The following is a 14,046-nucleotide window of genomic DNA, read 5'->3' as shown; positions in this document are numbered from 1 at the left end:
CCGGGCGGACCTGCGAGGTTGATTTCAGCATCTCCTCGCCTGCTGGTGAAATATTTATGGAACCCGTGCAGACTGAGAAGTCGATCTGCGGTTGGTTCAGAAACCGTGTTTGCCTGTCAACATGCAGACCAGACCAGGTAAACCCACAGTGGCTCCTCAGGCTGCAGGAGCGGGGCGGGGCGCTAGGGGCCGAGGGGCCACAGGCCAGGGTCTTGATGACACAGGGGCGCACGGAAACCCGCCCCAGCGCTAGGGGATGCCGAGGCAATTGGCGTGTGTGTGTGTGTGTGTGTGTGTGTGTGTGTGTGTGTGTGTGTGTGTCTGATACTTTCTCCAGGAGGAAAACATCACCCCCCCTGCGAGGAGGGACTGAGCGCACATTACTAAGAGCAGGCGGCACAGCGGTGTTCTCCCCACCCCCTCGCCTCGTGCAGGGAGAGAGCTTGGGAGGGCAGAAGGCAGGGCCGTGTGCTGCACTCACTGTTGGCGAGGCCGTACTTCTGGGCCAGGAGGGCGGCCTGCAGGCTCTTCCCGCTGCCCACGGGTCCGCACAGCAGCACCCTGGGGGTGAACGGGGCGTTGGATCGATGGTGGGTTTGGACGTAGGTCAGAGCTGGAAAGACAAGATGCGAGGGTCAGAAGCCCGGGGCGCTGAAGGAACAGAGGCCAGCGCCTCCTGCAAGGGCTCTTCTGAAGGGCAGTCATTATTTCTGTCTCTGACAGCAAAGCCAAGCGGCTGAGGGTGAAGCTGCAGGGCAAGGATTGGGGGGTCAGGCCCAGGGTACCAGGGTGGGCAGGCAGCAGGAGCAGTGAGATCCTGGAGGTACTGCCTGCGCGCTGGGACCCACGTGCAGGCAGCCGCACTCCTGTGCAGTGTAGCTGGGCCGGGTGGGGAGCAGGTACTGCTGGGGTGGGAGGTTTCTAAGTCCCTAACCTGAGGGTGGGGGATCGGGCTGGTCTCCCAGGGGAGGTACATGCCAGTGTCCTGCTGGGTGCACCCCTGCATCAGGCAGTGGCCTTGATACATGCCTCCAGCCGAGAGGCACCCCCCCCCCAGCCCCTGCCCCAGGGGAGCTGGTGGTGGAGGAGTGTGTGTGCCACCACGCTCCAGTGAGTCTCATGGGTCACCACAGCTTGTCGGGGACCAGGGGCTCCTTGGCATTTGATGGGCAGAAGTGGGAGACACAGGTGAGCATCTCCCAGTGTGAGAGGACCCGGGTCATGGCAGGCACCGGATGCTGCTAAGCCACTGAATATCAAACCCAGCCACTTCCCTGCTGAGCCAGGCACGAGCCAGGCCTCCCAGCTTCCTGCCGACCTGCCCCTGCCCCGTCTTCCAGGCGACTCTCCTAGGCCTGAGGCTGAAGACACACTCTCCTAGAATGGTCCAGAGGCATGGGGCACGTTTCTCAACCGGGGCGGCCCTGATGTTTGGGTCCAGGTGGTTCCTTTGTGGGTGTCAAGAAGCACCCCTGGTCATCCCACTGGTTGCCAGTGGCATGGCAGGTCCTCAGGCTGCGACAACCAAAACTGTTTTCAGACTGGGCCAGAGGTCAGCCCAGGAGCTAACTTGTTCCTAACGAGAAGCTCCGGGATAGGTCGAGTTGCAAACTGTCCGAACTCCGCAATCGCCAATGGATTCTCCAGTGCGACGGATGGTTCGATTACAGTAGCTCTTTAGGAAAACTCAAAGACCAAGAATGGTGGCATAGTAGGCTAAGTCTCTGCTTGTGCTGTTGGTCTCCCATATGGGCAGCGGTTCAAGTCCCAGCTGCTCCGTTTCCCACCCAGCTCTCTGCTTGTGACCTGGAAAAGCAGTGGAGGACAGCTGAAGTATTTGGGTTCCTGCACCCACGTGGGAGACCCAGAAGAAGCTCCTGGCTTCGGATCAGCTCAGCTGCAGGCATTGGAGCCATTAAGAGGGTGAACTAACAGGTGGAAAATCTGCCTGTTCCTCCTTACTCTAACTCTGCCCTTCCAATAAAAGTAAAGGAAAATTTCTTTCAAAAGGCCCAGGTGAGTCGCAATTGCTGTGTGCTCTCACCCTCACTGCGTGCTGACCGCCAGGCTAAGCATTCTTCAGGCATCATCGCCTCTCTTTGTCCCAGCCATCCGGGACGCATGTGTCCACCTGCCCCGTTTTCCAGGTGTGTCTCTCAGCACGATCCTCCCCAGCCCAGCGCACCCCAGTGTGAGGAGCCCCCCGGAAGCAGAAATGGCCAAGGAAAAGTGTCTCCATCCCTGGCCCTTCCACGATCCCGTGCACCCGAAAGCGAGCAGCCCGCTACACATGCTACTTAATTCACAGTAAATAACCAAGTTAATTAGAAGTAATGATCCCCCAGACGGCCTCCACATCCAATTATTCTTTCTAGAAATCTGCAGTTGGTGGCTGCACTGCAGGGAGATTTGGTTTTTTAAAAAAAGAAAAAAAAAAGAAAAAAATATTGAGAGAATTCTGCAGCCCCATTTTCAATTTATCTCTCTGCATTATTAATTAATAATAATTAATATTCAGATACTCACATTTTTATTTACAATTCCAGGCATGAATTCTTTATGAACGATCACATGAACTTTTAAATTTAATTAAGTGATTTGGAAGTAATTAATGCATAAATTCCAAATCACAGCGTCAGACAAATGTTGTGGATCTTAAGATCGCAGGGCTCACAGCTAAAAACCTCTTTCCAGATGCCGAGCCGCTGGAACATGAGCGGCCACCCTGGACTGGACCCTGCAGTGTGGGCTGCAGGTGCCCATGCGGAGGGTGGACGGGGAGGCCAGGGACGGCTGGGAGCCCCTCCCCGTCAGGAGGAGGAACACGTGGGGAAGAAAGGCCCCAATTCGGGCAGCTCCACCCACTGTGCCGAGCGGCCATGGACGCCGAGCAAGGCTTGACCGTTGGGCCCCAGTGGCTGCCAGCTGCTAGAGAGGGGAGGCAGAGGTGACCAGAGGTCCTGGGGGCTCACCCTGGCAGAAGACGTCCACACACGGCTGGTCAGCGCTGATGGTCTTCAGGATCTTGGGGTATGACGGGAGGATCCTGATGATGCCCCTGTGGTAGTCCAGCAGCTTCTGGGCCGTCTCCACCTCCGAGATGCCCTCTGGGATCACTAGGCGATCCTGGGTCTCCGTTTCGGGGGGCCAGTCAAAGGTGGTGTGGTAAATCTCTACAGAGAGGGGATCATGGGTAGAGGAAGCTGGCCCCGGGAGCCCATGGTGACCCCACCTGCACCTGCTGGGTGCTCTGGGGCCAAAGCCAGCGGACCCCAGAGGCCCGGCTGACCGAGACAGGCCCAGCAGGGTCAAGGGCAGCTCTGGCTCTGGGCCTACTCTTATTAGTACTGCTACTTGTAGCAGTAACACATCACTGACCAAAGTAACAGTGGCACATTACTGTAGTAACAATATTACACCCTGTAGTAATAACAGTTCACTACTGTAGCAACCATTCAATCTAGCAACAATAACATTATAGTAACAATAACATACTACAGTGGGAGCCTAGCATGCTAGCAACTGTAACACACAGCTGTGGTAGCAACACACCAGTCACAGCCCAGCACAAGCAAGGTAATGCTGTAGCAAGGATCACACTCCTGCAGAACTTCAGCATCAATTCCACTGTCACACAGGAGCAACAGTGATGATGGTAATGGCCCAGCCTGAGGCCAGCGTGTGTGTGGCTCTGTCCCCCTCCCAGCAATCCTGCCGCAAGTCAGGCCGTGACATTTTCATTTCCAGATGAGAGAATCGAGTCCGACTACTGAAAAGGGGCCGAGCTAGGAATACACAAGCCCCCCCGGGTCAGAGTCCAGGAGGTCGGGGCTCTCCCTGCTGAAATGCCTAGTCCTCCAGGCCTCACTGGAGGGGCTGCTCCCTGCCCTGCCTCGCCCCAGCCCCTGGCAGCACCTGCTGACTCACCCTTCCAGACAAAGCTCCTGCTTTGTTCCTCTGTGCCCGAGAACAAGAGTGTGCAGTGCGCACACTTTCTCCCAAGGAGTTGGAGACACATCCTGGGTTCCTGCGCATGGTGCTGCACCGGGAGACAGACTCAGCACCCAGGAGTGACAGCCCGACCCCATATGGCCCTGCACTCACCCCCCACAGGATCCCGTTTTGCCATCTACTGGAACATATCACTGGCCAGCAGTTTTCAGCTCAGCCCCTGGTGGTGGCAGCTGAAAGTCGCCAGCCTGGCCCATATCCTGCAGGTGCTCTGTGAACAGCAGGGGGTCAGAGGACAGCCGTACCTCCAGTTTGAGGGTCGATTCTCTTCCCCAGGTTTCTCTCGATCAGGACCATGTCTGGAGCATTCAGCACGACTGGGCAAAAAAGGAGCAAGGCCAGGGAGGCTGGGCTGTTGGACGACGCCACAAGTGCCCAGCTTCTCTCCGTGAATCCCCAGAAACAGGGTCATCCCTGGACCAAAGCCAATCCCAGGGTGTGCAAGGCCCGAGCACGAGCATCCCCACAGCCAGTGGCCCTCACCACTTGAAATAGCACCAGGGAGACCAGCCTTGTACACGCACGCTTCCGACAATGAGTCGCATGATTTCCGGAGGGAGTGTCACCAATATGAGGGAGGGGCTTGGCACAAGGAACCACCAGGGCAAAATCAAAACTCCATATTCAGCTTTATGAGGAATACAGTGGCGCTTGTCATCTTGGAGGGTGCCTGGACTGAGGGTGGGCCTGCAGAAGTGCCACCCCCCTCACCGACCTGGGGCTGCAGTTGTGGTGGGAACCCCCACCCTCCGACCCTGGGAGCTACTCACTGACATGTCGGGGAGCAATGCCCAGTGTCTGGATCATCAGAGCCTGCTCGCGTGACTCCGGAATGCCGTCCAGCACCCAGCCCTGGCAGAGCAGAGGAGAGGTGCTCAAGGTTAGGGTTACTAAAATTCATCCTTAAAAAAACACAACAGTTGGGCCCAGTGCAATAGTACAGCGGTTAAAGTTCTCACGTTGCACACACTAGGATCCCATATGGTCACCAGTTCTAATCCCGGCAGCTCCACTTCCCATCCAGCTCCCTGCTTGTGGCCCAGGAAAGCAGTCGAGGACGACCCAAATCCTTGGGACCCATGTGGGAGACCCAGAAGAGCTCCTGGCTTTTGGGTTGGCTCAGCTCTGGCCATTGTGGTCACTGGGGGAGTGAACCATCGGACAGAAGATCTTCCTTTCTGTCTCTCCTCCTCTCTGTATATCTGCCTTTCCAAAAAAATAAATAAATCTTTTAAAAAAACACACACAATTGCAAAAAAAAAAAAGACTGAAACCTTTAAGAGGAACTCCTGTCAGGTTGATTAGCCCCTCCCACATCCCATGCTTCCGGTGACATCATAACATACACATCTTACATCTGGATTTCTCCCATCAAACATCAGACTTGTCGGACGTCTTTTCCTACGTCTGTGCCTGGGTAACATCCGAACGCATCCACGTGCCACTTAGCCACGTGCCACGACTACTACAAATTTCCACTGCCATAAATCACGCATTGGCTCTTTCCACGTGTCGGGTTATGTCCTAAACACAGTTTCTAAGATCTGGGATTCCTGCTGCTTGGAATCATTGGGATCCAAACACTAAGGAACATCAGCCCTGGGCTAGGGCTTCCGCTGTGGCACTACTCCACGGCAAGGCTGAAGCCCCTCGGCACAGCCAGAACACTGGCTTGGAAGGTGTACTTGGAGTAGCTTTCAGTATTTAAAAAACTGACTTTATTTGAAAGGTAGAGATGAAGACAGATCTGCTGGTCCGCTCCCCAGGTGTCCATAAGAGCAGGGCTGGGCCAAACGGAAGCCGGGAGCCGCGCAGGGACCGCGCACTGCAGCCACCACCTGCTGCCTTACAGGCGTGTGCCAGCAGGAAGCGGGGACTGGGAGCAGAGCCGCGCTCCAGTGGGACACGGACAAAACTGCTGCAGACACCCAACATGCCATGGACTCTAAATCCAAAGTGACAGTAACAGGGGGTCACTGCACACTGCATGGAAATTACACCCCCCCAAAAAAAAGCAAAGATGACAGCCAGACCCTGATGTGTCCCTTGTCAGACAGGAGGCCCGGGCAGAGTGTCTCGCAAGGGCCGGGGGGCAGGAGATGCACCACCCATCACCGTCTGTGATCTGTGACCCAGGAGCACGTCCCTGGGCTGCAGGACGCTCCTCTCCGGGAGGCTCCATGCTGCCCAGCATCGCACGAAGCCAGCTGTGAGAATGCCACTCACCCTGCTTCGTTGCTCATGCAGGTCTGACTCCAGCTTCCCCCAAGTGGTACAGGAAAAAACTCAACATTCATTTTGATGCATGTCGGATACCCCCAAGACGGACTTTTAAGAGCTGATACCTTCTTTTGGGTTTTTGGATAACATTTTGTGCCAGCACTCTCAGAACTGCCTGGCCAGTTTACGAATCCCACAGCCCAGCGCTCCCTTGGTCTCTGAGCACGCAGGGCATGTACTTGGGAAATTCTCTGCCCAGGCCTCCTGTAATTGAGCGTTGTGACTGGTGAGGTCCAGCCCGTTCCGTCTCTGCAGGCCGTGTCAATGTGCCGTCATCAGAGGCCTGCTCACGCCGTCTAGCCACGTTCCCCCTGGGACCCCACCCTTTCACCTACAGGCACTCTTTACATATTAACAACATGCTAGCATTCTCTGGCATTTGTGTGTGGCCTTTTCATTTCTGCTTTTACCATAGCAGACTGGGAGGGGGTCAATTCCATGACTGCTTTCCTCTTGGGATTCTTTGGATTTTGGTTATAAATTGTGTCATCTCACATTTAAAAAATAAAGATATTTATTTGAAAGAAGAATGGGAGAGAAGGAGAGGGAATCTTCCATCTGCTGGCTCACTCCCCAGATGCGTGCAATGGCCAGGGCTTGGCTGGTCCAAAGCCGGAAGCTTCTGCGTGAGTAGAGGGGACTCATGGCCTTGGGCTGTCATGGGGCATCAGCAGGAGGCTGGAGGACAAGTGCACAGTAGCTGGGACTTGAACCAGGTACCTCCGACACGGCATATAGGCAAAGCAGCCACTTAGTGTGCTGAGCCACCCTCCCAGTCAGTCCAGCTTCACTTTTTACACTTACATAGTAGAAAGAGCATATCCCATTGTGTGAACAGAGTGTGTGCGTGTGTGACTGCGCGGGGGGGCTACCGGCTTGTCCGTCTCTTGATTGCTTACCAGTCGTCCCAACCCTATTTTCAAAACAACCCAGCCCTCCCTTCCCTCTTCTACGTCACAGCGTAAATGTTGGCGCGATGTCGCCTGCGGCTCATCCTTTCACAAGTCGCTGAATTATTTTTAACTATTTAGACTAGGATTGCTGATGGTTTCTTGTTAGACCCAACAGGATACACACACTCCTCCTCTTCTCAAAGCTCATCCTACCTGGCAAGAAAAAGTTATTCTGTCAAGCTCCACAATCGAAATTCTCCATGAATTTTGGAACATGCCGATTCATCAAAGTGACCTGACATTGTTAGAGCAGCAAGTTCATGACCTCGCCTTCCCTTCCGCCTCGATTGCTTGTTGTGCCCCTTGGCAGTGTGTGCATCATGCAATTTCTAAGGTCAAGCCTCATGAGTACAGTTAAGACACACACGCACGCGCACACACACAGTTTAATGCTTTAGGCATGATTCAGTCACTCTGTGAAGCCAGACGTGGAAGCCAGGCACAAAGTCAGGCTTCTGGCACAGCCGGGTCAGGCTGCCTCTCAGGCTTCCAGCGCTGGCTCCCCGAGGACCTTCCCCTCCTGCAGAGCCTTCCCACTCAGTCGTCACGAGAACCCAGAGTGTCCGGGGTCAATGCGTGGACCCAGACATGTGAACTGAGACTCGGGGTCACTCACCCCCCAGACCCACCCTGGTGGATAGAACCCATGGGCGCTCAGGGCATGAGGACAACACATTTCTTTAAAAACAGAGCCTAACAAAAAGCCCACATTTCTTCAGTATTAAAATATTTAGGTCCCTACAGCTTCCACCAACAGTCAAAGAAAAAATAAAAACAAAAAACAGGCTAAACAAATTTACAGCATAAAGGACGTTGGGGAAAAAAATCAGGCAGGCTTTCATTAATTTATTAAATTATACGGGAAAGCCAGCCGTGGAACCGCTGGTCTCTACAGCTAATGAAGCAGACACGGAAACCGCCAACAGCCTTTGGCTCCCTCCAGCCCTTGACACAGGCAGCCCAGTGCTGTTTAGCACCCGGAAGGTGGTACATGGGGTGTGGGAGCACACCCCACTCACAGCTCCGGAGATCCCACCAACAGCTGCTGACCTTTGGCTAAATCACTGCCCCCTCCTTTTTTTCTTTTTGCTGATTTGGAGGAATGAGTGAGCGGGAGCCCACGGACTGCCTCCCCGGGTCTGTGGACGGGTGATTCTGTGCCGAGTTCCCTTTTGAAGCCGGGAGAAGGCTGCAGCGCCGACTTGGCTCAGCTCTGAGAGGAGACCTTTGGTTTTAATATTGCATCATGGAGCAGTCATTATCATCTCGCCCATGAATCTGCAGCTGATAGCAGCATGTGGGCCGACGCTTTTAGAACTATTCAGGGGAACAAGTTGCACTGACTTCTTGCTGGAGAAAGCAGGACTTCCAATTACGCCGGAAAAGTGCAGCAAAATGAGGAACATTCCTGCTAATTGGCCTGGCCTCGTGCGTGTGTGGTTCTGGCGCGGGTGTGAGATTTTGAGAGAGGAGAGGCTGGGTGCCCTGGAATGAACCCCAGTCCACCTACTCTGACCATGCTCTTTGTCACTTGGGGAAGGGGTAGCACAACGCCTCCCCTCTCCAAACCCAAGAAACAAGGTTCCCCCACGAACCACTGGCAAAGTTCCACGCTCCGCAGCAAGGCAGCCGTGCCGACACCAGCCCTGCACAGGTCCTGGCTGATCCACCTGGAAGGGTCAACGTATGGAACAAGACCTCTGCGGGGTCCCAGGGCATCCGCAAGGTGGATCTTGGTTCCACAGCCCTCGTGCCGACGGGGGTGTTTTGTCCTGTTGCAAAATGGACAGCCCTTTTTTGGGTGCGGCAATGTCGGCCGAGAACACTTCGGCGGCTACAAATCCCCGAGGTGCAGGTGATCAGCCAACAGCATGTGGCCGCTGCTGGGGACACTGGGACACACAGTGCCGCCCTGTGGGGCACGGGTTGGAGAGTCCGGAGTCTGGGAGTGGCTGGACGTGGGGGCATCCGTCACTCGCTAATTAGAATACATTATCCGCCTCCCTGACACTTCAGTGAGATGCCTCTCCCACTCGGGGGCTGAGGCTTTCTTCCGAGCAGGTTAATTGATATTCTGATGCCTCCGCTCGCCGTACCCCCGTGGCTTGGTTCTGTTTTATCACACATCAAAAAGGCCGTATGCTCAGGGCACGCCAGGCACCAGCGTGGAGCCAGGGGTCTGCACAGCTGCGAGGGGTGAGGGATCACACGGGGGACAAGCACTGAGCAGATGTCACAGATGAAAAAAAATGGGGGGAGGAGGGAGGAAAGAGCGGCAGCCAGCCAGCCCAGGGAGCCGGCAGAGCGCGGCTGCCGCGGCCCAGGCCGTCCTGCTTTGTGTGAACATGGGCCTCCCTGGCCCTCGCCACTGCTGTGAAAGTGCAATTAGTGAACGCGAGCGGGGACCACTGCTGCCCTCTGGGCTTCTGCCTTTTTGATGCGCTGCCCTTCGCTTCCTCCTCTGTCCCCCGCAGGCCTGCGCCCGGGCACTTCCTGGGTCAGCACAGTCCCCGAATCCTAACATGCACACACACCTGGCCCCAATCTGGCATCTGGCTCCTGGCTCCGAGGCCCTCTGAGCTACACGTGGGGCAGGTTCCTCTCAGGCCCAAGGAGGGATGTGACGCCCAAGCGTTGCATTCGGTTGACCAGATGCACTTGGATTGGCCTCTGAACTGGAACAGGCACAGGCCCAAGATCAGCCCACTGCTGTCACCTTATGAAATATTCTGTGGTTCGCAGCACATGTTCCAGGACCTGCCTCTCTTCCTCCCTCCCCTTTCATTCTTCCTGCCTGCCTCCCTCTCTCTATTTTTTTTTTTTAAGTGAGTTATTTGTTCATTTGAAATGCAGAGTAACAGAGAGAAGGTAACATGGAGAGAAAGGGAGAGACTGCGATCTACCTTCTGGTTCACTCCACCAATGACCGCAACCACCAGGGCTGAGCCAGGCCAAAGTCAGGAGTCTGGAACTCCATCGTGGGTTTCCCATGTGGGTGCTCGGGCCGACCTCTGCTGCCTCTCCCAGGCATGGCTGGGACTCCGAGCGATGCTGGCACCTCAGGTAGTGGCTGCCATTGTTGACATGGTCCCTGGCAAGCCCATGTGTGTCGAAAGCTTCTCTGACTATCCTCCTCTGGGTCGTTTCGCTGTCCGTGACATGAGGCAGACAGTTGCCGTCGGTGTCATCAAAGCAGTGGACAAGAAGGCTGGTGGAGCCGGCAAGGTCACCAAGTCTGCCCAGAAAGCTCAGAAGGCTAAATGAATATTATCCCTAACACCTGCCACCCCAGTCTTAATCAGTGGTGGAAGAACGGTCTCAGAACTGTTTGTCTCAATTGGCCATTTAAGTTTAATAGTAAAAGACTGGTTAATGATAACAATGCATCGTAAAACCTTCAGAAGGAAAGGAAAATGTTTTGTGGACCATTTTTTTGTGTGGCAGTTTTAAGTTATTAGTTTTTAAAATCAATACTTTTTAATGGAAACAACTTGACCAAAAATCTGTCACAGAATTTTGAGACCCATTAAAACAAAGTTTAATGAGAAAAAAAAAAAAATCCCTTCACTCCCCGTCTAGGTGGCGGCCTGTGCACTGCGCCAGGCCCCCATGCTTGGAAAGCCCAGGGAGTTGGGCCTGAGTTCTGGCTTCCTCCTGGGGGGGGGGGGCACAACTCAGCCACAACTGTCCCCTGCCCCCCTGCAGTAGCCAACCCTGGGACCTTACTGCTCCTCCCGATTGGCCACCTGGCCTCGTGCAAGGCACTGGACTTGGCCTGTAATAGGAGGGCGGGAGTAAGTGTTGTTTTTTATTGTTCTTGCCTTTTTCTTGAAAGGCAGAGTTAGTTCTCACTGTAGGCTCACTCGCCGAATGCCCCTGGCCGCCTGTCACCAGGACCGCAGACGGCAGCTCTCCTGTCCCCACACCACTGCCGCTGTCTCCCAGTTCTGCACTGGCAGGAGCAGGGAGCCAGGCCCGGGGCCTGAACCCTTAGTCCACTGGGACCATGGTGTCTTACCTGCCAGGCCGGATGCCCACACCCAGGTGATGTCCAAGCCGGGAAATCAGAGACCACAGGCGTCCAGCAGGAGAAGCACTGCCCTGCCCAGGCCCTTCAGACATGCACTCAGGACATTGAAATTCACCTTGGGTGGCACAGTGCTCCGGCCAGCAGAGCCAGTAACGTGGACAGGGAGAGGGTCTGGGGATGAAGCACCGACAGGAGACCAGTGATGGCATGAGCGTCTCACCATTGTCTCTCCATCGCTTCATTACTCCTCCACCTCGTCTTATATACTTCCCTGCAAAGCCGTTTGGCCAAGCAGTTGCATACAGCTGAGCCTAGTTCTGCTCAGTTCACACAGCTGAGTCCAACTCAGGTGTCTTTCAGGGTCAAAAGTTCAGCCTGTGCTTCTGCTGTGGCTGCAAGCCCAGTTCCCGCCACTGCTCAGCCTAACCAGCTCCATGAGCTCCTTAGCCCCCAACAGCACAAGTCTGCTCCTTCCAGGACAGCCCCAGCAAGGAGAGCGGGACGGCTGGGGTGAGCCTGGTTAGAGTCGCTCCTCCCTCGGGGGCAATCCCAGTGGCACTGGCGGGTGGGGAATGGGCTCCAGGTCCCCAGTTGGTGCCGATGCTTGCCACCATCCAAGGGCTGAGGTGCCCCAATGGCTCTTCCAGCCCCACGGGCCTCTCCATTCCTCGTTCTCTCATCCAGGTGCAGCCTCTGCACCCCTGCTTTGCCCTCTGCCTTGCCTGGGACCCCCACACCTCTCAATCTTGGCCCTTTGGTCCAGGGGAAGCACTGGAGTCCATCTGGTCATGGACTCCACTGGGACTGGGGATGGATGTTGGCTCTGACCTATGTAGACCTGTGACCTTGATTGTGCACTGGAGACAGGGAGGCCTGCCCTGATGGCACCCCCAAAATGGCCTCATGAGCGTGGCGAGCAAGTGCCCAGCTTGCAGCAGACACTTCACACACAGTCCTTCTTTCCTCTCCCTGAAAACCATGTGAGAAAGACCCCATCCACAGGGTGAAGGTGGCTGGTTTACACAGCCCCAGGAGGGAGCAGGACTGCCCACAGCTGTCCTTCCTGGCCACTGCCCTTCCATCACAACTCACCTGCCCCTCTCTCCCAGGCGGGCACCACACACACACACCTGTGACCTGGTCCTCAGGGACACTCACACCCACCTCTCCCGAGGCCAAGGCCCCTTCCCCAACTTCCTTGGTCCCTCCTCCACTCCCAACCTCATCTCTGCATCTCTGCTGAGACATGCAGCAGTCCCACTGCTCCGGGAGAAACCCAGGCTGGCCCACTGCCTCAGTGATGCCTTCGTGGGAAGGATGAGTTATCGTCTGCCTGGACTCCAGTGATGCTCCAAAGCTGTGTGAGTAAAATGCACAATGAGCATCGCAGGCAGTGTGGGACACTGACGATTCAAGCCAGTGACAAGTAGCTCGGCATGGGTTGGGGCGAGCTGTGGCTTGGCTGCCTGGGTGACGTCCTGGCCCTTCTGCTTCCGGTCCAGTTTCCTGCTGACATGCCCCCTGGGAGGCAGCAGGTGATGGCCTAAGGACTTGGGTCCCTGCCACCCATGTGGGAGACCAGGTAGAGTTCCAAGCTCCTGGCTTCTGCTTGGCGCAGCACCAGCTATCTGCAGCCATCTGAGGAGTTAACCAGTAGGTAGCAGAACCCTCTCTCAAAAAAAAATTTTATACATATACACACATTACAGCATCACCCTCCCACCAGCACTGCCCTGGCAAAATACGGACTCACATGCTAAGCTGGGAGGCAGACATCAGCAACCATGAAGCAGAGGGGCTGGGGTGGGGGGCGACCCAGGCAGTAAATTCTAAATTGTGGTTCCTCAAGCAGAAGTACACAACATTGCTTCCCCTGAACTATGAAAGTGGCAAACTCCTTGATACATGATTTTCATTGTTAACTATTTGCAAGGTTGGGACACACACACGCGGTGGAGGAGGGAGAGATCTTCTATCCACTGGCTAAATCCCCAAATGGTCACAACAGCCAAGAACAGGCCAGGCTGAAGCCAGGAGCCAGGGATCCCACCCAGGTCTCCCAGGTGGGTGGCATGGACCCACAGCCACTGCCCGGCCCAGTGAGCAGGAAGCTGGCATGAGCTGCTGAGCCAGGATTCAAATCCAGGGACTCCCAATAAAGGGGCGCAGGCATCTCAAACAGCATCTTCACCCCGTGCTAACGCCCTCCACGATATTACATGAGATCTAACAGACACTGACCTGTGAGTATTAAAAGTATAACCTTGCACATACAGTGGAAGGGACACAATCCCATTCGGGGGGTCAGGGTCGTGGGTTGCAACAGAGCCCTGCCCGCTGCCAGTGTATGGGGGAATGCGGCCAAGGTTGAGCAGAGGAATGAGACCACTTGGACTTGACACATTTCTCAAAGGTCTGCTCGCTGAGGTCTGAATCTGCCACACACACAAGGCCCTTCTCCAGCCGCCCAGCAAAATCTCCTTAACAGGGGTGAGCCGTGTCTCCCACGGCTGAGATGCTCCACAGCCACAGCAGAAACTCACAGAACTAAAAGAAAAACTACAACAGAACTCTACCAGCTGGTGGATGGGAGCCAGGAATAGGGGCTAGCAGGTGGGCTGTGGCTGGTTCTGGAATTTTGTTGATCTTGTTCCCCTCAGGCACTGATAATTCTCACGCATCCATCAGAGAGGCTGTCACAGATCTCACTGCAGTTGTAGCTCTGAAAATACGCCATCAGGCTCTTGTTGCAAGGAGGCGACAGAGGACCAG

At 55.3% G+C, this 14,046-nt stretch overlaps 1 protein-coding gene across 2 annotated transcripts in view; it reads right to left on the bottom strand.

Moving 5' to 3' along the window:
• AK8 (adenylate kinase 8) overlaps nt 1–14,046 on the bottom strand; it is a 124,098-nt gene that overhangs the window by 64,656 nt on the left and 45,396 nt on the right. For both annotated transcript variants that reach the window (XM_040963758.1, XM_040963759.1), the window contains 4 exons: nt 4,782–4,863; nt 4,257–4,328; nt 2,973–3,173; nt 482–613 (listed from right to left, as the gene is read on the bottom strand). In XM_040963758.1, the coding sequence (XP_040819692.1) occupies nt 482–613; nt 2,973–3,173; nt 4,257–4,328; nt 4,782–4,863 (487 nt within the window). The remainder of the gene's footprint in view (nt 1–481; nt 614–2,972; nt 3,174–4,256; nt 4,329–4,781; nt 4,864–14,046) is intronic.

Source organism: Ochotona curzoniae, unplaced genomic scaffold (assembly GCF_017591425.1).
Source record: "Ochotona curzoniae isolate NIBS_2020 unplaced genomic scaffold, NIBS_Ocur_1.0 scaffold_3208, whole genome shotgun sequence".
Lineage (NCBI taxonomy): Eukaryota > Metazoa > Chordata > Mammalia > Lagomorpha > Ochotonidae > Ochotona > Ochotona curzoniae.
Note: the sequence above shows the minus strand (reverse complement) of the source record. Positions and strands in the feature narration are given on the sequence as shown.